This window comes from Bufo gargarizans, chromosome 5, assembly GCF_014858855.1.
Source record: "Bufo gargarizans isolate SCDJY-AF-19 chromosome 5, ASM1485885v1, whole genome shotgun sequence".
Lineage (NCBI taxonomy): Eukaryota > Metazoa > Chordata > Amphibia > Anura > Bufonidae > Bufo > Bufo gargarizans.
Genome location: NC_058084.1, coordinates 12,506,621 through 12,531,402, shown reverse-complemented (window position 1 = coordinate 12,531,402; position 24,782 = coordinate 12,506,621). Strand labels below are relative to the sequence as shown.

General features: G+C 43.5%; 1 protein-coding gene across 1 annotated transcript in view; it reads left to right on the top strand.

The window, feature by feature from the left end:
* Positions 1-24,782, top strand: part of FAM135B (family with sequence similarity 135 member B) — a 106,456-nt gene that overhangs the window by 70,890 nt on the left and 10,784 nt on the right. The window contains exons 14-16 of the mRNA XM_044293831.1: positions 5,264-5,355; positions 6,476-6,573; positions 16,817-16,968. Of these exons, the coding sequence (XP_044149766.1) occupies positions 5,264-5,355; positions 6,476-6,573; positions 16,817-16,968 (342 nt within the window). The remainder of the gene's footprint in view (positions 1-5,263; positions 5,356-6,475; positions 6,574-16,816; positions 16,969-24,782) is intronic.

Sequence of the window (24,782 nt, the reverse complement as noted above, 5' to 3'; positions counted from 1 at the left end):
CTCTTTAGGGATTATTGTAATGACTGCTTTGGTCATGTCAGAAGAGAGTGGGTGATTGGACAGTGATAAGTTGCAAATAGGGAGTAGGTGGGGTAGCAGGATACTTTGAAAGGCCGAATAATAAGTTATGGGGAAACCATCTGGGCCGGGGCATTTACCTCTAGGGGTAGATTTAACCGCGGCAGTTAGTTCCGGGATAGTGAACGGTGTGGTCAGGGATTCTTGTTGTGCCAAGTTTAATGTGGGAAGGTTAAGGGTCTCTAAGAAGGAACTGATATTACTTTCTTTATCTAGGGAAGGATTAGGAAGATCTGGGGCACGGAGATTATATAGAGATTGGTAAAATAGTCTAAATTGTTCAGCAATTTCTTCCGCCTTAAATAGAAGGCCCCCCTGGGAGGACTTAATGGACTGAACATAGCGGGAGTTTCGTCTCTGTTTGATTCGACTCATGACATATTTGGAAGCTTTGTTTCCATGGGCATAAATTTTCTGTTGAGCGGACAGAAAGAATTTAGCTGAGCGCTCATTCAGAAGATTTTTCAGTTGAGTTCTAAGAGAAGAAAGTTCTGATAGTTTCTGTGCCATTAGAGATTGCTTATGTGCTTTTTCTATTTGATGAATTTGTGAAAGCAAGGTGTTAAGTTTTTTCTCCGACTCTTTCTTTAGAAAAGAGCAGAGACTGATCAGTCTGCCTCGTATATACGCTTTATGCGCATCCCAGATAACTTGGGGGGCTATTTCCGGGGTATTATTGGTTAAGAAATATTCTTCTAAGTAAGAGGTAATTTGGGCTGTGTGTTTGGAGTTATTTAATAAAGACTCATTGAATCTCCAATTTGGTTGTCGTTTCCTTTCCCCGGGGATATATTACAAAAAATTGGGGAGTGGTCTGATAGAGTGATGTCTCCTATTTTGGGTAGGGAGCAGGATTGTAGTTTCTCCTTCGGGACTCAAATGTAGTCAATTCTGCTATAGGAGTTATTCGCAGAAGAGTAAAAAGAATAGTCAATTACGTCTGGGTTGAGACACCGCCACACGTCTATAATTCCCAGGTTGTGCAGCTTCGTGTGCAGCAGTCTGAGGGTCTTAGCAGAGAAGGGTGATTTTTTAGATGACGTGTCTATTAAAGGATTGAAGGCAACATTAAAGTCTCCTGCGACAATTAGGAAGCCCTCCCTATATTGCTCAATCAGGGAGAAAATGTCAATGAGCCAGCTGAGTTGGTCAGTATTTGGGGCATAAATGTTTACAAATGTGAACATGGATAGTCCCACCTGGCCCTTAAGGATCAAATACCGGCCCTCTGGATCCTGGGTATGAGACTTATATTGAAAGGGTAGGCCTCTGCGGAAGCCTATACTAACTCCCCTCGAAGCCGTACCCCCAGCCCCACAATGGTACCAGCAGAGATACCTGGAGTGGGAGAGATTGGGGTAATTATCGTGTTTGAAATGCGTCTCCTGAAGAAAGATCACTGAACAGTTTTCTCTGTGCAGGAGAGATAGGATCTGGCATCTCTTAGAAGGGGATCTCAGCCCCTTGACATTGTATGAGGCTAATTTAAAATCTGCCATACTGTTTTGATAAAGTGAGAAGCCCAAAGGCTATAAAGGACGCTGCAAAAAGAGTTTTGACCAACCAGACACATCGTGAGGGGGAGACTGCGGCCACGAGCGGATCCAAAAGAGGCTTCACTGTTTCGGATTAGAAGGGATGCTGGAATTTCCCTTGAGTACCTGTCAGAACATGAACAAATAGAACAGAAACCAACAAAAAAGAATAAGTAAGTAAAGGCAGAATATGAATGAATAACATCCAGATACAGCATGGTGGTATAACCCTGCCTATCCGGGATAGTGTGAAGTAGGGGGGTAAAGGGTATTACACCCAGAAGCACTATCCTCTATGGCAGCAAAGGTACTGCAGCTTGGTGGTTGTTACAGTCCTAACGTTGGAAGAAAGGGTGGGGAACATCTTGGTAGATGTGATAACATATAGATGGACGTTTACCTCACTGCAATTAAGGGCAGAGTGACGGAGTTAGGGTGCCTCCATCATCAACCCTCAGGGGAAGCGTGCAGTAGTACCGCCCCAAAAAGATGTCCATAAGCAATAGTACTACACCTAACCTCATCAGTGCAGTGGGGCCATAGAATATGAAAAATCAGCCTAACAACAGTTAGGTCACTTAATCAGATCCTGACTAGACTGGCTTCAAAACAGATGGGAAGTCTCAAGAGAGAAGTCCCTACTGTCTCTACGTCCAATGCTAGGAGAGGAGCAAGGCCCGAATATAAGGCGAGCCCCGCTGCCCCCCCAGCACATAGCCGATAGACAATAATTCTAATATTTATCAAAGGCATAACTTTAGTAACGTCCATCAGACATTTTTCTTGTTCACCCAGAGCTGGGGGTGAGAAGGTGAAGTCAGCTACTTGTCCGCCAATGCAAGGCGTTTTGGGGTGGAAAAGGAGTCTCTTCTTCTGCTGCTTCTTTGAGGCTTTGGTGTGCGTTGGGGCTCCCAGGGGATTGTCCTGGGTAAATCAGGAAGAGAGTTGAGGTTTTGGACCATGTCCCAGTTTGCAATAGGCAACGGAGGTAGCTGAAGGAGGTCATAGGTTTTATCCAGGTCTGCAAACGAAGAAATGTGGATGCGGCGGCCCTCATGGAGGAAGGATAATCCGAAGGGAAATGTCCATCTGTAGAGAATTCTCCGTTGCCTTAGCCAGTCGGTAAGGGGTTTCAAAGCTTTACGCTTCTTGAGGGTCGATTGCGACAGATCTTGATAAATGGCGATGCTGTTGTTGTCCCATTCTACGGAGTTGGAGTTCCTGGCTCCTGCCAAAATGGCTTCTTTCACAGGGAAGTGTAAAAATTTACATATGACATCCCTAGGCGGCTCGTTCGCCTGCGGTTTGGGCCTGAGGGCTCTGTGTGCACGTTCAAGCAGGACCTCGTGCGTTGAGTCAGAGCCTAGAATCTTGAGGCAAATCTGAGTAATTGTTTCAGGAATGTCCACAGCTGGAATAGTCTCCGGTATTCCTCTAAAGCGCAGGTTATTTCGCCTGCTCCTATTTTCTTGGTCCTCCATGGCAGTATACAGGGCATTGATATGGCACTGCGCAAGAGACATGCTGGAGGACACCTCACTCTGGTGCTGGAGGATTGCGGCCTGCGCCTCCTCTAAGCTCTCCACTCTCCTTCCTATGTGCCTCAGATCCTCTTTTATGGAGGAAATGTCCATACTGATAGGGCCCAGAGCCTCTATCAGAGCCTCTTTTAAGAATGTTCTAGTGATCGGCAGGCTTTCCGTTTCAGTGAGTTCATCTCCTACCTTCTCACTGCTGCATGCGGCAAGCTGCTTGTGTCCGGAGCGCGGGGTGCCGGGCGCCATCTTGGTCTCACGGCTCCCTTGTGTAGCGGAGGCTTTTTTCATAAATTTTTCTATATCTCCAGCTTGACTTTGGGAGCGGTTACCTCCAGGCTGGTCTGTGGGCTTTTGGCCCCCGATCTTCACCATTTCAGCCGGCAGTAAGCTAATTAAACAGTGCTAAGAGGGATATGCAGACGGGAGAGCAGCGCTTCACACGTCCATCCGGATCAAGCGCTGGCTCCGCCCCCCAAAACATGCTCATCTTTTAACCCTATGGCAGCTGTGTAAAATTACAAGCTTCTCATTCAAAGTCCCAAAAGACTCCCAGTATTCATTAACACTTTCCACAGAGTCTCACAAATATAGTGCAAATTAACAGGATATATATCACAACATACATATAAAATGCAGTTACACAGTAATAAACAGTGCAAGTTAATCCTTTCAAGTGAAATAAATTAAGAAGCTTATAACTTTGCATAGGGGAAACAGGTAAATGTCCACAAATGTCCAGACGTCAGAGTGTCCCTGATCAAGGGCACTACACGCTCAGGCTCATTAAAATAAATCGGGCTGAGTGCGATACCAAGCACAGCCACCATACAAATTGCTGTGCTTGGTGAGCTGTGAGAAGGCAGCAGTGCTCACAGAAGTGTCACTGCCTTCTCAAACAGCTGATCTACAGGGGTCCTGGATGTCGGACCCCCACCAATCAGATACTGATGATCTATCCTGAGGATTGGTCTTCAGTATCAAGATCCTGAAAAAAACCTTTAAGATCTGTCTCTGTAAGGCTAATAGCTGCAGGAGAAGCTCCCCCTTATATAATAAAGGGACATTAATGTGTGTCTCCAAATATAATCTCGCCTTCTCTTTCATCAGAAAGAACAATATAAGTGGCATCAGAAGAACAATAAAACCTACAGTACAGCGCAAAACTTTTCAATTCTTTCAAAAAAAAGAAGTGTTAATAGTTTAAATTTAAATTTATTCTGCAGCAAGACAACGACCCCAACTGTACAGCCAATGTCAATGTCAAGAGCTATCTTCAGCAAAAAGAAGGACAAGGAGTCCTCGGAGTGATGATATGGGCCCCACAGAGCCCTGATCTCCACATCATCCAGTCTATCTGGGATTACAGGGATTACATGAAGAGACAAAAGGATTTGAGCAAGCCTAAATCCACAGAAAATTTGTGGTTAGTTGTTCCAATATGTTTGGAACTAATTATCTGCCGGGTTCCTTCCAAAACTTTGCAAGCATCCCAGGCAAAGCATGGTCATACCAAATGAGAAGCAGTTCAACTGGAAAACAGCTCACCACAAACTTGAGTGCACCAAGACAACCGGGACTGGCTTCAGGATGTGGATTCCATCAAGAAGAAAAAAAAATCCAGCACTTCTAGAAAAGTAAAAAACCATTATTGTCGCATCCAAAGAAATCTATCATCATGGACATAAGACGCCTGCATGTTTTGAACAGCTATGCTATGTACACTTTATGTGTTTTTAGTCTAAGAACATACTTAGCTATTCGAAACGCGTTAGAATCTATTATGTATGAGCTGATGTTTTTTGGGATGCAACATCTCTCTTGTTCGTTCACATTGCATTTTCTTGAATTCTTCATTGATACAAAATAAACTATCAACACTTCTATATTTGAAAGTATTCTTGCTTTGCAGCTTTTTTTCTCACGCCTGCATAAAACTTTTGCACAGTTTCCTTCTAGTTTCAGATACAGAAAATCTTGTAGATTAGCAAATATTGCAGACAAGGTTTTCCGCTTTTCAAGCTTGCTATATGGGATATAAATATGCAGAAACGGGATTGTGAGTGGAAAGTTCTGGAAGCCTGACATCAGCTTACACTAATCTTCTGATTCCAGGTAACAGCGCAGACCTCCGACTAGTAAAAACATTTCTTGAGTTGGGGTTACCGGGTGGAAATCTTGATTTCCTGATGTCTGAAAAAAATCAAGTAAGTGAAACATTAGCAACTCTAATGCTCTTTAAGTTAAAAAAATATATATATTTGACCAATGAGAAGATGCAGAAATATTAGTGTTCCTCCTCCGAGGAACCACATTCTAGCTAGGAAATATATGAATTTAGTTTCCTGTCATTTGAAAAAAAAAAACATTTGTTATACTCTAGGTATCTGAGAGGTTGGGACAGGAAATGATGTCTCACTATTATTGGTTTCCAGGGAGAGTTAACAGAGGGATATGCTTTCACATTTTGTATGATTGGCAGCTGTTTGAGTCAAAAAGCAAGATAAGACTGGAGCACAAATGACTGAACTGTAATGCTACTGGTCTCAGAGATATCCAGAGAAATGCCAGAGATGTAACTTGAATCTTCTAGGCCCAAATTAGAAATTTGTACCTGAGCCCTCCACCTACCATATGGCATTTATAATATGGATGCCTTCTCATGTGTTAGAGGAGCCTTTTGCTGACATTATGGCCTGGTTGAAACCGGCATTGTAACTTTCCACCTCCTACAGCTAAGCCACCAGGAGATGACAAGATTTAAACTTAATAAATGGTTTGAGGTGCACCCACTAGGATCACTGCAATCACAAAAATGGGGGTTCTGTGCCCCTGCCCCACCTCCCACCGTATGAATGGAACGGTGGTTGAGCATCAGCGCTTCCTCTGTGTGGGAGATGCTGACGTTGATTACAAAGCTTGGCTGTCTGTGCCAGTCCCATTCAGATGAATGGAGCGTGTTTGGCTGCTGCTCAGTTCTTATGGAAGGCCTACAGATCCCAGCAGTTGGAACCCCATCCTTTGGACAGGGGACATTTTTGAATCTTGGCCCAACTCTTTAAGTGTGCCGTAGAGGACACATGGTTGCATTCTCCCTAACAGACTCCTTTTTTTTCTGGTCCCAACTGTGTCTTAAAGGGGCTATTGCCTGTATTAGGGAAACAAAAAGGGTAGGTCGTATGCAGATGTGCTTAAAAAGGGGCTACTCCGGTGGAGTGGATAAGAAGAAATAGATTAGAGAATGATCTGCAGCAGGCCCTGGTCTATTTTTTGCTTTTTCACATTTACTGCCTGTTCTCTACATTCCAATATTTCTCTCCCTTTCAGAATGACACCTTTGCAGACTTTGATGCCATGACTGACAGGCTGATGGATGAAATCATTCAGCATATTCAGCTGTATAACCTCTCGATTTCACGGATAAGGTGAGGAAAATGATGCGCCGCTTCAAAGAGAAAATCAGAATTAGCTGAATTTCAAATATCCGTCTACTTGAAGTGGAAAGTTCTGTTTTCTTGGGCATTATTACAAGAAGACTCTTGACAGTTTCATCCTTCCCGTCAAGTGTAGAAGATAAGATGCTCATTCATCACTTTACAGATTATAATATAATGAGAAGAACCAAAACTTTTTATTTTTTATATTTTTGAAACCTTCTCTAGTGGCAGCCATACTGGAGACATTTCCTGCCTGTATTTTCTGTATACGTTGTGGCGCAGGTTATGTGTGCAATGAATGGTTATTCATGGTCAGAAATCTCTCCATAGACTAAAGTTGGAGGGACAGAGGGGGCCAGTTCCCTTTGTCAAATCACTGGGTGCCATTGTTGCTATTGAATGCGGTATCTAAGTTGTACTTTGGCACAAAGCAATTGTCACCTATCAACTAGATAGATGATAACTGCTATTTTGGTGGAGGCCCAACCACTGGAACCACTACAGCTCATCAGTGCTGTAGATTTTGAATTGCGTGATAGGGAGTAATGGACTATGTCCCCTATTTTGGCGATTTGTTGAGGTCCAAGTGGTCTAATCCAGGCCTATCTAGCACTTATCACTTCTTAGAAAGTATCAAAATGATGTCCAATGTTGCAACCAACGCTCATTGGTGATGGCATGGACATAGATCCTTGGCCCATCCCATCACTGCTCTATGGCACATGAACTCTTAATGCTCATGGATATACAGTATTTATACCAGGGCCGGACTGGGACTAAAATTTAGCCATGTTATTTTAACCCCTTAGTGACCACCAATATGCCTTTTTAAGGCGGTCACTTAGGTACCTTAGGCTGGGCTGCCTTTATATGGTGGCCCTGTCTAAATGCTGTCTCCCGTGCAGCAGAGAGCAGGGACACGGCTTTAAAATTAGAGCCACATTCCTGTTCTTATGGCCTTGACCAGCGCTGATCCTGGCTGATTAACCCCTTACATGCTGCAGGCAATAGCACCCGTGGCATGTAAGCAGTCTCTGTCTCCATCCCATTAATTTGCTGGCTCCATTCTAGAGATAGGTGGGACCAGCACCTATCTGACATTGGTGGCATATCCTAGAGATACATCACCAATGTTTGAGATGATACAACCCCTTTCAGTTTACAGACGGTTGGTAATAGAAACGCTGAACAGGAGAGACTCTTATTGGTTCTGCTGGGTACAGGCTCCATCTCCAGTGCCCAAAATTCATTTGAGTAATTATCCAATGCTGGAAGCAACAACGTTATGACCCTGTGCACTCACACCTTAGGAGTGAGGTGGGTACAGCCGAAACAACCAGACCACAGGGGAGAGGGGCACAGTCAGGTAAAGGTAGAGAACAGAACTGTTCCGCAAAAAGGGTGGAGATATAGAACAGTCACAAGTGACGCAGACAGAGGGCTTTGGTGCCAGGCAAAGAGAAAATGTACAAGGCAATGGGCAAATGGTGGTGATCCAGGAGGAAAAGGCACAGGCAGAGAGCAGGAGAGGATGTGGAGAGTGCATGGCTCTGTGCAGACTGGCAGATTGATGCCTAGAGGGACACAGGCCATGAGAGGTGTGTATGTCTCGGGATTAATCTGTGTCGCAAAGGGGCTACTGTCTCTGACTCAATATTTGTGTGGTACAGGGGCTGCTGCCTAGTGGGTTTCCCAAAGGCATCAGCCCACAGTATAAAGAATAGCCCTGCAATGACCCCCGATATAAGGAATGGCCCCCATAGTGCCTACCAGTATAAAGAATGGCCAACATAGTGCATCCATTATAAAGAGACGCCCCCATCTGTAGGGTACATAGAGAAATAAGACCCCCATAGCAAGGATCAAACCAGCCCCCCACAGGACGGAAGGGTTTCCGCCTAAACCCTCTTCAATGACCCTTGGGCCATTTTTTCACTGCCTCACTTCCTAAAAGTTGTTCCTTTAGAGAGGAGACCAAGTTTTCACCTCCAGTAGAAGAGGAGAGGATCCCAACTAAGACTGGGCCCCCCCTTGCTCTGGGCCCCATGGCATTCGCATGGTCTGCCGCTATGGTAGTTACGCTCCTGGCCCCCATACTGCCCGCAGTATAATGGCACCCATAGTGCCCACCTTCCTCCTACTGTGGCTTCAGAAGTAATTTATACCCTGCTGATCATATGGCGGAATAACCTTCAGTACAGAGTTGCAGAAAGTGTCAGACAATGTCATGCACCCAGTGTCGGACTGAAGTCCCTTGGGCCCACCAGAGGAAATTATTCTGAGGGTACACCCTCTGAGTATAAGTGCCCTGTTTTATTAGGGGTTCATTATTGTCAGAGCTTGGACTCACCAGAGGATCATCTGGTTCTCTGGTGGGCCAGCCTGACCCTGCATACACCTTCCTAATCCCAGTGAGTGAGCTTTCCGATGGCCACTAATAACAGAGATTTCCTTCACTAACAAGAAGAGCAGGGACTGGGTGAGTAGAAAATCCCCACCTTCTTGTCCATGTCTTAGAACTCCTTCTCCCACTTCTTGTTCCCTCCTTGGCCCTTTGAGTAATGAGTACACATGTGCAGTGTAAACTCAGAAAACAAAACAAAAAAATTAAATAAAAAATCAGATGGTTGACATCCGTGCTGCGGTGGCCCACTCCGGCACCAGCCCATCTGTCATTTGGCAGAATTGCACTGGGTACTAATTTAATATGGCTGTAGGAGGCATTCAAATCTGAATAAATTAATTTCAGCTCACATCTTTGTACCCAGGGGCATTGCTAGGTTAAAACATTCGGGGCTTGGGCCCCGAATGTACTGCCTGCCTGATAGATACAACTGTATTCAGGGCCGGCTCCAGGTTCATTTGGGCCCTTGGGCGATAAATCCCTTGAGGCATTTTCATGTCCCTCTGTAGCTCTCTCACAGTATAATGGCCACCAGTAGCCCCTATATAGTATAATAACCACTAGTGGCCCTTCACAAAGTATAATAACTCCCCAATGCCCCCCAGTGGCCCCACAAACAGTATAATGACCCCACAGTGGCCCTCCATTCAGAATAGTAACCCCCAGTCGCCCCTGATTCAGAATAATGACCCCTAGTGGCCCCACACTGGGGGTTATACTGTATGGAGTGGTTATTGGGGATCATTATACTAAATGGGGGGCACTGGGGGTCATTATACTGTGTAATGGGCCTTCACACTATAAGACCCCCCCCAGTGGCCCCCTCACATACCTATCATTGCTGGAGCGCAGGGGAGCCGGCGGTCCTGTCATTCACTAACCACAGCTCATCTCCCTGCGCTCCTTCTCTCCTCTGGCCCGCTGCAGCAGTCTTGACGTCTAGAACTGACTGGGCCCACAGAAAATTTTAGTACGCCCTACCCCCCCCCCCCATCCCCATGTATACACATGTGCAGCCCTCTACGTTTTTGTATCCTGCAGAGTCCAGTAAAACATGCATATGTTAATGTCATTTTTTTTTCTACCATGGAACTAACATAGTAATATAGTACATAAGGCCGAAAAAAGACATTTGTCCATCCAGTTCGGCCTGTCATCCTGCAAGCTGATCCAGAGGAAGGCAAAAAAAACTGTGAGGTAGAAGCCAATTTTCTTCACTTTAGGGGAATAAAAAATTCCTTCCCGACTCCAATCAGGCATTAGAATAACTCCCTGGATCAGCGACCCCTCTCTAGTAGCTATAGCCTGTAATATTATTACACTCCAGAAATACATCCAGGCCCCTCTTGAATTCCTTTATTGTACTCACCATCACCACCTCCTCAGGCAGAGAGCTCCATAGTCTCACTGCTCTTACCGTAAAGAATCCTATTCTATGTTTGTTTACAAACCTTCTTTCCTCCAGACGCAGAGGATGTCCCCTCGTCACAGTCACAGTCCTGGGGATAAATAGATGATGGGAGAGATCTCTGTACTGACCCCTGATATATTTATACATAGTAATTTGATCTCCCCTCAGTCGTCTTTTTTCTAAAGTGAATAACCCTAATTTTGATAATCTTTCAGGGTACTGTAGTTGCCCCATTCCAGTTATTACTTTAGTTGCCCTCCTCTGGACCCTCTCCAGCTCTGCTATGTCTGCCTTGTTTACAGGAGCCCAGAACTGTACACAGTACTCCATGTGTGGTCTGTCTAATGATTTGTAAAGTGGTAGGACTATGTTCTCATTATGGGCATCTAAGTTAGTTTGCTGTTTATTAAAATTCCTAGATCCTTTTCCATGTTAGTGTTACCGAGTGTTTTACCATTTAGTATGTACGGGTGACTTGCATTATTCCTTCCCATGTGCATAACTTTACATTTGTAAGTGTTAAACCTCATCTGCAACTTTTCTGCCCAAGCCTCCAGTCTATCCAGATCCCTCTGTAGTAGTATACTGTCCTCTTCAGTGTTAATTACTTTACACAGTTTAGTGTCATCTGCGAAAATTGATATTTTACTATGCAAGCCTTCTACAAGATCATTAATAAATATATTGAAGAGAATAGGGCCCAATACTGACCCCTGAGGTACTCCACTAGTGACAGTGACCCGATCTGAGTGTGTACCACTAATAACCACCCTCTGTTTTCTATCCCTCAGCCAGTTACTTACCCACATACAGACATTTTCTCCCAGTCCGAGCATTCTCATTTTATATACTAACCTTTTATGTGGTACAGTGTCAAATGCTTTGGAGAAGTCCAGATATACGACATCCATTGATTCACCGCTGTCAAGTCTAGAACTTACCTCCTCATGGAAACTGATTAAATTAGTTTGACATGACCGATCCCTCATGAAGCCATGCTGATATGGCGTTATTTGCTTATTTCCGTTGAGATGCTCTAACATAGCATCTTTCAGAAAACCTTCAAACAGTTTACCCACAACAGATGTTAAACTTACCGGCCTATAGTTTCCAGGCTCTGTTTTTGGACCCTTTTTGAATATTGGTACCACATTTGCCATGCGCCAATCCTGTGGGACATTCCCTGTCAGTATAGAGTCTGCAAATATCAGAAATAAGGGTCTGGCTATGACATTACTTAATTCCTTTTGGATACGAGGGTGTATGTCATCCGGTCCTGGCGATTTGTCTATTTTAATCTTTTTAAGTCGCTGTTGCACTTCTTCCTGGGTCAGACAGGACACTTTTAATGGGGAATTTATTTTTACATTCAGCATGTCATCTGACAGTTTATTTTCCTCAGTGAATACATTGGAGAGAGAAAATATTTAACAGCTTTGCTTTCTCCTCGTCGCTCTCTGCGACTTCCACCTCATTACTCTGTAAAGGGCCTTCAGATTTATACTTTTTAACATTTATATAATTGAAAAACATTTTAGGGTTAGTTTTACTCTCTTTTGCAATTAATCTCTCAGTCTCTAGTTTGGCCGCATTTATTTGTTTTTTACATGTTCTATTTTTTTCCTTATAGTTTTTCAGTGCTTCCGTGCTACCCTCCTGTTTTAGTGTTTTATATGCTTTCTTTTTGTCATTTATTGCTTTCTTTACAGTTCTATTTATCCACATTGGTTTCTTTTTGTTCCTTAACCTTTTATTCCCATACGGTATGTACCTCTCACAATGAGATTTTAGGATGCTTTTAAAGATATCCCATTTTGTGGCTGTATTTTTATTTTTGAGGACTTTGTACCAGTTATTTAGGCCTATGGCCTCTCTTAGTTGGCAAAATTTAGCTTTTTTGAAGTTTAGTATTTTTGTTCCTCCCTGTAGAAACACTCTTTTGAATGATAACTGTATGGTGAACAGACGTCACTGTACGGCATCAGTCTGAGGCATCTGTTAACGCATACATTTTTGGTATGCATTAAATGGATGACAAAAATAGGACGTGAACCCAGCCCTAGTGTCAGAATAAGCACCAGTACACAGCGGAGCAGCGTGGCGGAGAGGGGAGGCGGCCATCTACTGACAGAGCGCTCCCTGGTCCTGGTGGTCAGGGAAGAGGATTGTGTTTCCCAAGGATCATTTTTTACTGGAAAATACAAGGCACAGTATAATATACTAGAATTTATATAATATAAAGATATTAGCCCTACCCCTGAATAATAAAACAATTAGGTGATCATTTATTATATAGAAATACGTCTATGTTAGGCGCATTTCTGAGACAGATTGTGGCGCAAAGGTCCTTAGCACCGCAATCTGCATATTTTTCCCGCTCATGCCAGGTCTAAAAAAGGATGGTGTGGGCAGGGAAAGGGATACAGTTATGACCATCCAGATTTTGGATACCACCGCCATACATTGACCTAATAACACCTCTGTACAGTGACTGGATAACACCGCCATAAAAGGGTATAAGAGGGCACAGTACAGGGGATGACTAGGGGCACTGCACAGGGTGTGGTAAGAGGGCACAATGCAAGTTATAAGGAGGCACAGTATGGGGTGAGGGGCACAGTACGGGGTGGGGGGGCACAGTCACATGACTCTGTGACATTAGAAGGTCCTTATGGTGAATGCAGTTCAGACGCCACCATAATGAGAGGCAGAGGAGTGAGACAGGGGCCCGGGGCCCCTGGATGGACAGGGGGGTGAACACAGCAAGTAGGTGGAAGGGGCTCTGAGGGGGATTCATACAAGAAGTGGTGGCAGGAGGTCTGTGCAGGGCAGCAACAGGAGGTAGGAGGGTGGAACAAGAGTTCTGGATACATGAAGGAGGAAAGGAGATCCATGAGGATGAGATTGGACAGGATATGGGGGGGCAGGTGTCATGGAGGCAAACTGCTTAATAAAGCAGTAAAACAACTCCTGTCCCACAGAGAAGAGACAGTCACAGTGCAGACTCACTGAAAATGGTAAGGTAACCTGCTGCTCTGTTGAGTGAAGAGGGGGCGTGTCTGAGTATCTGCAGCAGCCTGCCTCATGTGATTTAGAGGGCCCACCAGAGAGGTACTGCGTAAGTGAAATGACAGCAATGAGTGCTTCCATCTGTATTGATGGAAGTGCTCATAGCAGCTCAGTGAGCTTCCCCAGGAGCAGTGGGCCCTGGCATTTGCCTGGGTTTGCCGGGTGCTGACACCGGACCTGACTGTATTGCCATCCTCAGAATGGCAATACAATTAAATTTAATGCCCCGCAAGAGCTAAAGAACCTGTGATGACATCACAGTCCATGTCAGTTCTTAATGCAGTAGCTGTAAAGGACCTACGATGATGTCACCGTCATGTGACCAGTGCAGGAGAGGAAGGCTCAGCAGTGAAGTGAATTCCTGGGAAGAATCTGTGGTGAGGTCTGCTACATGAGGAGAGGTAAGTGAAGGGAGGGGCAAAGCAATGCTAGGAGTTGTACTTATTTAACTGGGACTGTACAGTCGTGGCCAAAAGTTTTGAGAATTACACAAATATTCGTTTTCACAAAGTTTGCTGCTAAACTGCTTGTTTCAGTTGTTTCTGTGATGTAGTGAAATATAATTACAGGCACTTCATACGTTTCAAAAGCTTTTATCGACAATTACATGACATTTATGCAAAGAGTCAGTATTTGCAATGTTGGCCCTTCTTTTTCAGGACCTCTGCAATTCCACTGGGCATGCTTTCAATCAACTTCTGGGCCAAATCCTGACTGATAGCTATTAGCAACCCATTCTTTCATAATCACTTCTTGGAGTTTGTCAGAATTAGTGGGTTTTTGCTTGTCCACCCGCCTCTTGAGGATTGACCATAAGTTCTCAATGGGATTAAGATCTGGGGAGTTTCCAGGCCATGGACTCAAAATATCAACGTTTTGGTTCCAGAGCCACTTAGTTATCACTTTTGCCTTATGGCACGGTGCTCCATCGTGCTGGAAAATGCATTGTTCTTCACCAAACTGTTGTTGGATTGTTGGAAGAAGTTGCTGTTGGAGGGTGTTTTGGTACCATTCTTTATTCATGGCTGTGTTTTTGGGCATAATTGTGAGTGAGCCCACTCCTTTGGATGAGAAGCAACCCCACACATGAATGGTCTCAGGATGCTTTACTGTTGGCATGACACAGGACTGATGGTAGCGCTCACCTTTTCTTCTCCGGACAAGCCTTTTTCCTGATGCCCCAAACAATCGGAAAGAGGCTTCATCGGAGAATATGACTTTGCCCCAGTCCTCAGCAGTCCATTCACCATATTTTCAGCAGAAGATCAATCTGTCCCTGATGTTTTTTTTGGAGAAAAGTGGCTTCTTTGCTGCCCTTCTTGACACCAGGCCATCTTCCAAAAGTCTTCGCCTCACTGTGCGTGCAGATGCGCTCACACCTGCCTGCTGCCATTCCTAAGCAAGCTCTGCACTGGTGGCACTCCGATCCCGCAGCTGAATCCTCTTTAGGAGACGATCCTGGCTCTTGCTGGACTTTCTTGGATGCCCTGAAGCCTTCTTAACAAGAATTGAACCTCTTTCCTTGGAGTTCTTGATGATCCTATAAATTGTTGATTGAGGTGCAATCTTAGTAGCCACAATATCCTTGCCTGTGAAGCCATTTTTATGCAACGCAATGATGGCTGCACGCGTCTCTTTGCAGGTCACCATGGTTAACAATGGAAGAACAATGATTTCAAGCATCACCCTCCTTTTAATAGGTCAAGTCTGCCATTTTAACCAAATCAGCCTTACATAATGATATCCAGCCTTGTGCTCGTCAACATTCTCACCTGAGTTAACAAGACGATTACTGAAATTATCTCAGCAGGTCCTTTAATGACAGCAATGAAATGCAGTGGAAAGGTTTTTTTGGGATTAAGTTAGTTTTCATGGCAAAGAAGGACTATGCAATTCATCTGATCACTTATCATAACATTCTGGAGTATATGCAAATTGCTATTATAAAAACTTAAGCAGCAACTTTTCCAATTTCCAATATTTATGTAATTCTCAAAACTTTTGGCCACGACTGTATGTTAGGACTGAAGGGAGGGAAGTTATTTACATGGGAAAGTGGGGTGGAGTGATGTTATTTACATGGGACTGAAAGTTGAGGGGGTGATGTTATTTACATGGGACTCTATGGCGGAGGGAAATAATGTTATTTACATGGGACTGTATGGTGGAGGGGCTGAGGAATTATAATTTCTGAGGACACTAAACTGAGGAATATAAATACTGGAGGCACTTCAGGGTGAGCATTATAACAGTAGGGGCAATATAAGTACTGGGGGCACTATAGGGGCATTATAACAGTAGGGGGGATACAAATACTGGGCGCACTGTAGGGGCATTATAATAATAGGGAGCGATATAAATACTGGGGCACTTCAGGATGAGCATTATAACAGTAGGGGGCATTATAAATACTGGGGGCACGGGGGGCATTTTAAATCCAGATGACATTAGGCTTTTTTATTATTACTGGGGGCTCTATAGGAGGGACTTATAGATCCGCATTATTTCTACTAAGAGCACTATGGGGGCCTTATTACTACTGAGGGGTCTGCAGATAGCTTTATTACCACTGGGGGAACAATAGGGGGCCTTATTTCTACTGGAGGCTCTGTAAGGGCATTATTAATACTGGAGGGCTCTTCTACTAATGGGGAGCACTTTCTCTGTTGGGGGCACTGTAGGGGGCAGTATTACTAATGAGGGTATTCTAGAAGGGAATTACTATTGGTGGGACTATGAGGAGTACTACTATTATGGGGAAGATTATTTGTATGGCACTCATTTTTCTTTAGGATAGTATTTGGGGGTACAGAAAAGTGATGAAGCTAAGATATCTGTGTGTTACACTCTGCAGAGACGAGGCGGCTGTGAGAAGTGTCCAGACTGAATGGAGAAGATGATGACAGAGAAGATCTACATCGGAGGAGATGTCACCTGGGAGGAACTGGATGTTAGAGGAACGTGCTGCTGTATAGCTGTATAGCAAGTACAGTAAAATGTCTTCAGTGCTAGTGTTTGCGGGGGGAAGGGGGGGGGGCAGTTGGTCGACTTAGAGAATTGGGCCATATGCATTAGGGCTTGGGTCCCAGACCTTTTGAGACCCTAGCAATGCCCCTGCTTGTACCACTGCGATGATAAAAAAAAAAGTTATAAGATCTGTCAACAGTAGTTTAATGAAGGTTTCCCCACTGCACAAGAAGACCGTTCAAAATAAAAAGTGAACACAGCAAAATAATCATGAGTATGCATTAGAAAGACACAGGTTCTCGACCATCTACAATAATGCCTAATACTATGTAGAATCATTTTTATTTAATTTTTGTTTTAATTGAAATTTGTTTTTCTAGTTTTATAGGACATTCTTTGGGAAACATCATCGTTCGATCGGTTCTTACCCGGCCACGGTTTCGGTATTATCTGAACAAGCTGCATACGTTCCTCTCTCTGTCTGGACCTCATCTTGGGACTCTTTACAGTAACAGCACCCTAGTTAGTACAGGTAAGATGGAGCCTGGTAAAATCCTGACATTTACTATTTTAGTTTGTCTTGGAATAAAATTAGGCCCTGTTCTTCTTGAGCTGAATATTTGCAACAGCGGTATACATTGGGAGCATTTCCCCACTGTAAGTCTCCTATTATGCATAGACGTACAGCATTCGTTGCCCATAGGCTGCTGCTGTATGATGAGTAGTGATGAGCGGCACGGGCAATATTCAAATTTGCGATATTTTGTAAATATTTTGCCGAACATACGTCATATATTCGCAAATTCGAGAATTCACAATTATTTTCTTGATTGCGAAAATCGTCAATGTAATATGTGCGTATTGCGTGCGCAATACAGGCGTGGTTTACTGTTGCTGCATTTTTCAAGCTGCTAGAAGTTTCCTGAGACTGGAGAAAATGGTTGGCACGGCAGAACATTGCAATAGTTTTATATGCAGATAGAGTGCTCCAATATATTTGCGATTGCGCAAATCAGCACTAATGATGCGCATATTTTTGCGCAATACGTGCAACTTCACATTTTAGCAGGTCTGAGTAGATATTACTGATTGGTGCACTAAGTATTGTTGTGACATCACAGCACTATGTCTGTAGCATGTATGTATGGACAGCAGAGAAACAGTAATCCCTATCACACTACCTAACACCCTGCACTGGAACCTATCAGCTACACTATATCAGGATAACCTACACTAACTATATCTGTATTATACACTCACCTAAAGAATTATTATGAACACCATACTAATACGGTGTTGGACCTCCTTTTGCCTTCAGAACTGCCTTAATTCTATGTGGCATTGATTCAAAAAGGTGCTGATAGCATTCTTTAGAAATGTTGGCCCATATTGATAGGATAGCATCTTGCAGTTGATGGAGATTTGAGGGATGCACATCCAGGGCACGAAGCGCCCGTTCCACCACATCCCAAAAATGCTCTATTGGGTTGAGATCTGGTGACTGTGGGGGCCATTTTAGTACAGTGAACTCATTGTCATGTTCAAGAAACCATTTTTCCCAGTCTTCAACAGTCCAATTTTGTTGAGCTTGTGCAAATTGTAGCCTCTTTTTCCCATTTGTAGTGGAGATGAGTGGTACCCGGTGGGGTCTTCTGCTGTTGTAGCCCATCCGCCTTAAGGTTGTGCGCGTTGTGGCTTCACACATGCTTTGCTGCAGACCTCGGTTGTAACGAGTGGTTATTTCAGCCAACGTTGCTCTTCTATCAGCTTGAATCAGTCGGCCCATTCTCCCCTGACCTCCAGCATCCACAAGGCATTTCCCCCCCAGGACGGCCGCATACTGGATGTTTTTCCCTTTTCACACCATTCTTTGTAAACCCTAGAAATGGTTGTGCGTGAAAATCCCAGTAACTGAGCAGATTGTGAAATACTCAGACCAGCCCGTCTGACACCAACAGCCATGCCACGCTCAAAATTGATGCCATGCTTAAATCACCTTTCTTTCCCATTCTGACATTCAGTTTAGAGTTCAGGAGATTGTCTTGACCAGGACCACAACCCTACACAGGACCGCAACTGCCATGTGATTGGTTGACTAGATAATCGCATTAATGAGAAATAGAACAGGTGTTCCTAATAATTCTTTAGGTGAGTGTATATATAAGTTATCTAATGTAATTAAACAGTAAAGCACAGGGCACAGCAATGTCACTGCTGTCTCTCTTAGAACTCCATAAAACTACAGAAAATGGCTGCCGGGGAGGTTCTTATATAGTAAGGGGGAGGCAGCTTTCCTAGGGGGATATTGCTAAGCTCAGACAAAGATATTGCAGCCTTCTCATTGGCCCACAAGCATGAAGGGAGGTTACTGATAAAAAAAAAATCTAGAATATTCGCAAATACGAATATATAGCATTATAGTCTAAATCTTCGCAAATTCTCGAAGTGGCGACATTCGTGATTAAAATTCGCGATACAAATATTCACGCCCAACACTAATGATGAGATGTATGCCATGTAGTGTGAGGGGTAGAAGTTGAATAATGGTAATTTCCTCCCCCTGCAAGACAATAGGGCTTTTTGCGTAGTAATGTAATTACTGTTGCTCCGCTGCCATCTAGTAGTGAAACTTAACAATCACTTTTACACACTGAATAGTAACATAGTACATAAGGCCGAAAAAGACATCTGTCCATCCAGTTCAGCCTGTTATCCTGCAAGTTGATCCAGAGGAAGGCAAAAAAAGAAAAAATTGGGAGGTAGAAGCCAATTTTCACCACTTAAGCGGAAAAAAAAATCTTCCCAACTCCAATCAGAATAACTCCCTGGATCAACAACCCCTCTCTAGTAGCTATAGCCTGTAATATTATTACACTCCAGAAATACATCCAGGCCGCTCTTGAATTCCTTTATTGTACTCACCATCACCACCTCCTCAGGCAGAGAGCTCCATAGTCTCACTGCTCTTACCGTAAAGAATCCTCTTCTATGTTTGTGTACAAACCTTCTTTCCTCCAGACGCAGAGTGTGTCCCTCGTCACAGTCACCGTCCTGGGAATGAATAGATGATGGGAGAGATCTCTGTACTGACCCCTGATATATTTATACATAGTAATTCGATCTCCCCTCAGACGTCTTTTTTCTAAAGGGAATAACTCTAATGTTAATAATCTTTCAGGGTACTGTAGTCCTTCCATTCCAGTTATTACTTTAATTGCCCTCCTCTGAACCCTCTCCAGCTCTGCTATGTCTGCCTTGTTCACAGGAGCCCAGAACTGTACACAGTCCTCCATGTGTGGTCTGACTAGTGATTTGTAAAGTGGTAGGACTTTGTTCTCATCACGGGCATCTATGCCCCTTCTGATGCAACCCATTATCTTATTGGCCTTGGCAGCAGCTGCATGACACTGTTTTTTACAGCTTAGTTTGCTGTTCACTAAAATTCCTAGGTCCTTTTCCATGTCAGTGTTACCGAGTGTACTGTCCTCTTCTCTGTCAATTATTTTTCACAGTTTAGTGTCATCTGCAAAAATTGATACTTTACTATGCAAGCCTTCTACAAGATCATCAATAAAAATATTAAAGAGAATAGGGCCCAATACTGACCCCTGAGGTACCCCACTAGTGACAGTGACCCAATCTGAGTGTGTACCGTTAATAACCACCCTCTGTTTTCTATCCCTCAGCCAGTTACTTACCCACATACAGACGTTTTCTCCCAGTCCGAGCATTCTCATTTTATATACTAACCTTTCATGCGGTACAGTGTCAAATGCTTTGGAGAAGTCCAGATATACAACATCATTGATTTGCCGCTGTCAAGTCTACTACCTCCTCATAGAAACTGATTAAATTAGTTTGACATGACCGATCCCTCATAAAGCAATGCTGATATGGCGTTTTTTGCTTATTTTCATTGAGGTACTTCAAGATAGCATCTCTTAGAAAACCTTCAAACAGTTTACCCACGACAGATGTTAAACTTACCGGCCTATAGTTTCCGGGCTCTGTTTTTGGACCCTTTTTGAATATTGGCACCACATTTGCTATGTGTCAATCCTGTGGAACACTCCCTGTCAGTATAGAGTCCTTAAATATCAGAAATAAGGGTCTGGCTATGACATTACTTATTTATCTTAGGATAAGGTGGTATGTGCCATCTGGTCCTGGCGATTTGTCTATTTTGATCTTTTTAAGACATCGCTGTACTTCTTCCTGGGTCAGACAGGGCACTTTTAATGGGGAATTAACTTTTAAAGTCTGCATTTAATCTAACAGTTTTTTTTTCCTCAGTGAATACAGTGGAGAAAAAAATATTTAATAGCTTTGCTTTCTCATTGCTCTCTGTAACTCCCCCCTCATTACTCTGTAGAGGGCCGACACCTTCAGATTTCTACTTTTTACCATTTATATAATTGAAGAACATTTTAGGGTTAGTTTTACTCTCTTTGGCAATTAATCTCTCGGTCTCTAGTTTGGCTGCTTTTATTAGTTTTTTACATATTCTATTTTTTTTCTTATAGTTTTTCCGTGCTTCCTCACTACTCTCCTGTTTTAGTGATTTAAATGCTTTCTTTTTGTCATTTCTTTCTTTCTTTACAGTTCTATTTATCCACATAGGTTTTTTCTTGTTCCTTAACCTTTTATTCCCATAAGGTACGTACCTTTCACAATTACATTTTAGGATGCTTTTTAAAATATCCCATTTTGTGGCTGTATTTTTGAGGACTTTGTCCCAGTTATTTAGGCCTATGGCCTGTCTTAGTTGGCTAAATTTCGCTTTTTTTTTTTTTTTTATTTGTTCCTCCCTGAAGAAACACTCTTTTGAATAATTGGAAGGTTATTACTTTATGGTCACTATTTCCCAGGTGTCCCCTGACCTGCACATCTGTTGTTCTGTCAGGTCTATTGGTTAATACTAAGTCCAGTATGGCCGCCCCTCTAGTTGGGTCCTGAACCAGTTAGGAAAGGTAATTGTCTTTGGTTATTACCAAGAACCTGTTTCCTTTATGAGATATACAGGTTTCAGTTTCCCAGTCTATATCTGGGTAGTTGAAATCCCTCATAATAACCACCTCATTATGATTTGCCGCCTCATCTATCTCGTTTAGTAGAAGATTTTCTTTGGACTCTGGTATATTAGGTGGTTTATAATAAACGCCTATTAGCAATTTCTTTTTGTTTTTGCCTCCATGTATTTCTACCCACAGTGACTCCACATGTTCATGTCCCTCATTTATATCTTCTCGGACTGTGGGCTTTAGACAGGACTTTACATAAAGGCAGACCCCTCCCCCTCTCTGGTTTTGACAATCCTTTCTAAACAGACTGTAACCCTGTACATTAACCGTCCAGTCATAGTTATCATCCAGCCATGTCTCAGTTATTACCACTATGTCATAGTTCTCCTCACACATCACTAATTCCAGTTCCCCAGTTTCATTAGCCAGGCTTCTGGCATTAGTTTAAATACATTTGAGAGGTTTATGTATATTTTTTTACCATACACCTTTCCTTCTGAACTGTTCTAGTCCCTCCTTCAAATCCTCCCCCAGTCCCACTACCTTGGCCCGGTCTCTATCTGCACTATCTTCCCATCCTATAATGTAATTACCCTCCCCCAGTCCCTAGTTTAAACACTCCTCCAACCTTCTAGCCATCCTCTCCCCCAACACTGCTGCCCTTTCCCCATTGAGGTGCAGCCCATCCCTACGATAGAGCCTGTAGCCTACAGAGAAGTCGGCCAGTTCTCCAGGAACCCAAACTCCTCTTTCCTACACCAGTTCTTAAGCCACTTGTTAACCTCCCTAATCTCCTGCTGCCTTTCTTGTGTGGCTCGTGGTACTGGTAGCATTTTGGAAAATACCACCTTTGAGGTCCTTGACCTAAGCTTTTGACCTAAATCCCTAAAATCCTTTTTAAGGACGCTCCACCTGCCTCTAACTTTGTCATTGGTTCTGATATGGACCATGGCCGCTGGATCTTCTCCAGCCCCTCCCAGTAATCTGTCAACCTGATCCGCTATGTGTCGAACTCGAGCGCCAGGAAGACTACATACCATTCGACGATCCTGGTCTTTGTGACAGATTTCCCTATCTGTACCCCTAATAATTGAGTCTTCCATTACCAGCACCTGTCTGACCTGCCCTGATCTCCTGGTCCCCTGATTACTGGAGCTGACATTCCCCCGACTGGCAGAGGAAGTGTCTGGCTGCAGCAGAGCTCTCCCTGAACTGACATCCTCCTCATCTGCCAACCTTGTGTCAGATCAGGGCTAGACTCCCTGGCACTCTTCCCTCTACCCCGCTTTCTAACTGTTACCCAGCTAGCTACCTCACTTTCCTGAGCCTCCTCGCTACCACCCTCCCCCACATCTACCCCATAGACTGCTTGCTCAGTGAGCAGCAAATTGTTTTCCAAATTGTCAACACTTCTCAGTGTTGAAATTTGCTTGTTTAGATATTTAATGAAGAAGAATACTGGATGATGTCACTTCCTGAAGTGGACAGTCTCTAGAAGGGTCAGAGATCAGAGTGGATTTAAGAAAGAAGGGTGTAGGACAGCTCTGCAAGGAATTACTTTGAGCTGTGTTTCGGATGGAGTGCACACACCGATTCTGGAGCAGGCTGCACATGGGCCTAAGTTGACACTGCACAAGAGACACTCTGTGTCAAGAGTACACAAGTGAGACACTCTATGGTTAAGAACTGTGTTATCTGGCATAAAAGCGGACTATACATATCATGCACTGGCGGATAACCAGGAGTGCTGTTATCGTGGATATGTTATCAAAAAAAAGACTGACTCCGTCAACTATGTTCCTGTTGGAGCTACCAGTTTGTATGTGTTCCTTTTCTTACTATTTGTGGAAAGAGACTACACCGACATCTGTACCGCAAATACTCGCTGCAAAGGTTCTACAAAGAGCTATGCTAACATATTCTGTACTAAACAGGCAGATGACAAAAATTTTTACATTTATTATTATTATTCCTAATTTTATTACACGGTTAATTAGGTTTTAAAAAGACACATATCCCCCAGGTCTCACCTTAAAATGTCTTATGTTGATCCAGAAGAAAGCAGAAGCCCCATTTAAAATGTACAGTTACTGTATTTTTTACTTTCTAAGACACATTTCTTGCCCCCAAAAGTGAAAGAAAAATGGCAGTGTGCCTCATAAAGCAAATACTAATAAGCACTCTCATTAGAGAAATGATCTCTAGTATGCAGGAGGCACAGGGAGTGGTGACTGTAGCAATGCTAGCTCTGGCTGTACTCACCGCTCCCTGATATTCTTCCAGGCGCCACTCAGTGTCATGACTGCATATACTACATATATGACCTGACGCTGTGTGACTTCAGATCATGGTGCAGGGTAGCACCAGCAGAAGACCAGGGAGCGGTAATTGCAGGAAGAGCACGCTGTTCGGAGTAGGAGAGGTAAGTTTTTTTTTTAGTTTTTTTCACTGTCACTGTCTGATCTAAAGACTGATGAAGATAGGGGTCTGATTTGAGAGTCGGATGAAGATTGGAGGTCTGATTTGAGGTCTTATAAAGATTGGGGGGGTCTGATCTGAGGTCTGATATAGATTGGAAGTCTGATGAAGATTGGGGGTCTGATCTGAGGTCTGATGAAGATTTTGGTCTGATGATGATTCGGGGGTATGATATTTTTTCTTATTTTTCTCTCTAAAACCTAGGTGTGTCTCATGGTCAGGGGTATCTTATAATGTGAAAAATATGGTAATTGCCCATATTTTGGGGGGAAATTCTAATATTACTATTATTATTTACTCAAGAACAAGGTATACAGTACAACAGGAGATCACAGTTGGTGTTCACTTTCATCACCTGTTGAAATTCTCCCAGGAATGTAAGAAGTGATGATCTACTGGTGGATGATGCGTGCAGATCCAAGCAGTGTGGATTTCTGGAATTTATTGTTATTTTGTCAACATTCAGTTGTTGTAAGTGCCTCCCGAGTTCTTTGGGGATGACCCTACTGTTTTAAAATCTTAGTTTTTGGGCATTTTTTCTTGTTTTTTCTCATCAACCCTGTCATGACCTGGTATTGTGACAACAACAAGCCACACCATTTTCTTTTCTATGACAGTCAAACGGGGTGTGTTGTGGGCCAGTCCTTTTCAGTTTGAATGGGAAAATCTGAGTATTTTGGCACATTTGTTTTTAACTATCTTCTCAGACGTGGTCCCACCAGGTCTTTGCTGCTGGTAACTGGTAGTTTTTACAAAGGTTCCAGTAGACCATTTTTACCACTGAGTTGTGCTGTTGTTTATGGTCAGTCTGTGTGATCTTCTTGCAGCCACTGAGAACGTAGTCGAT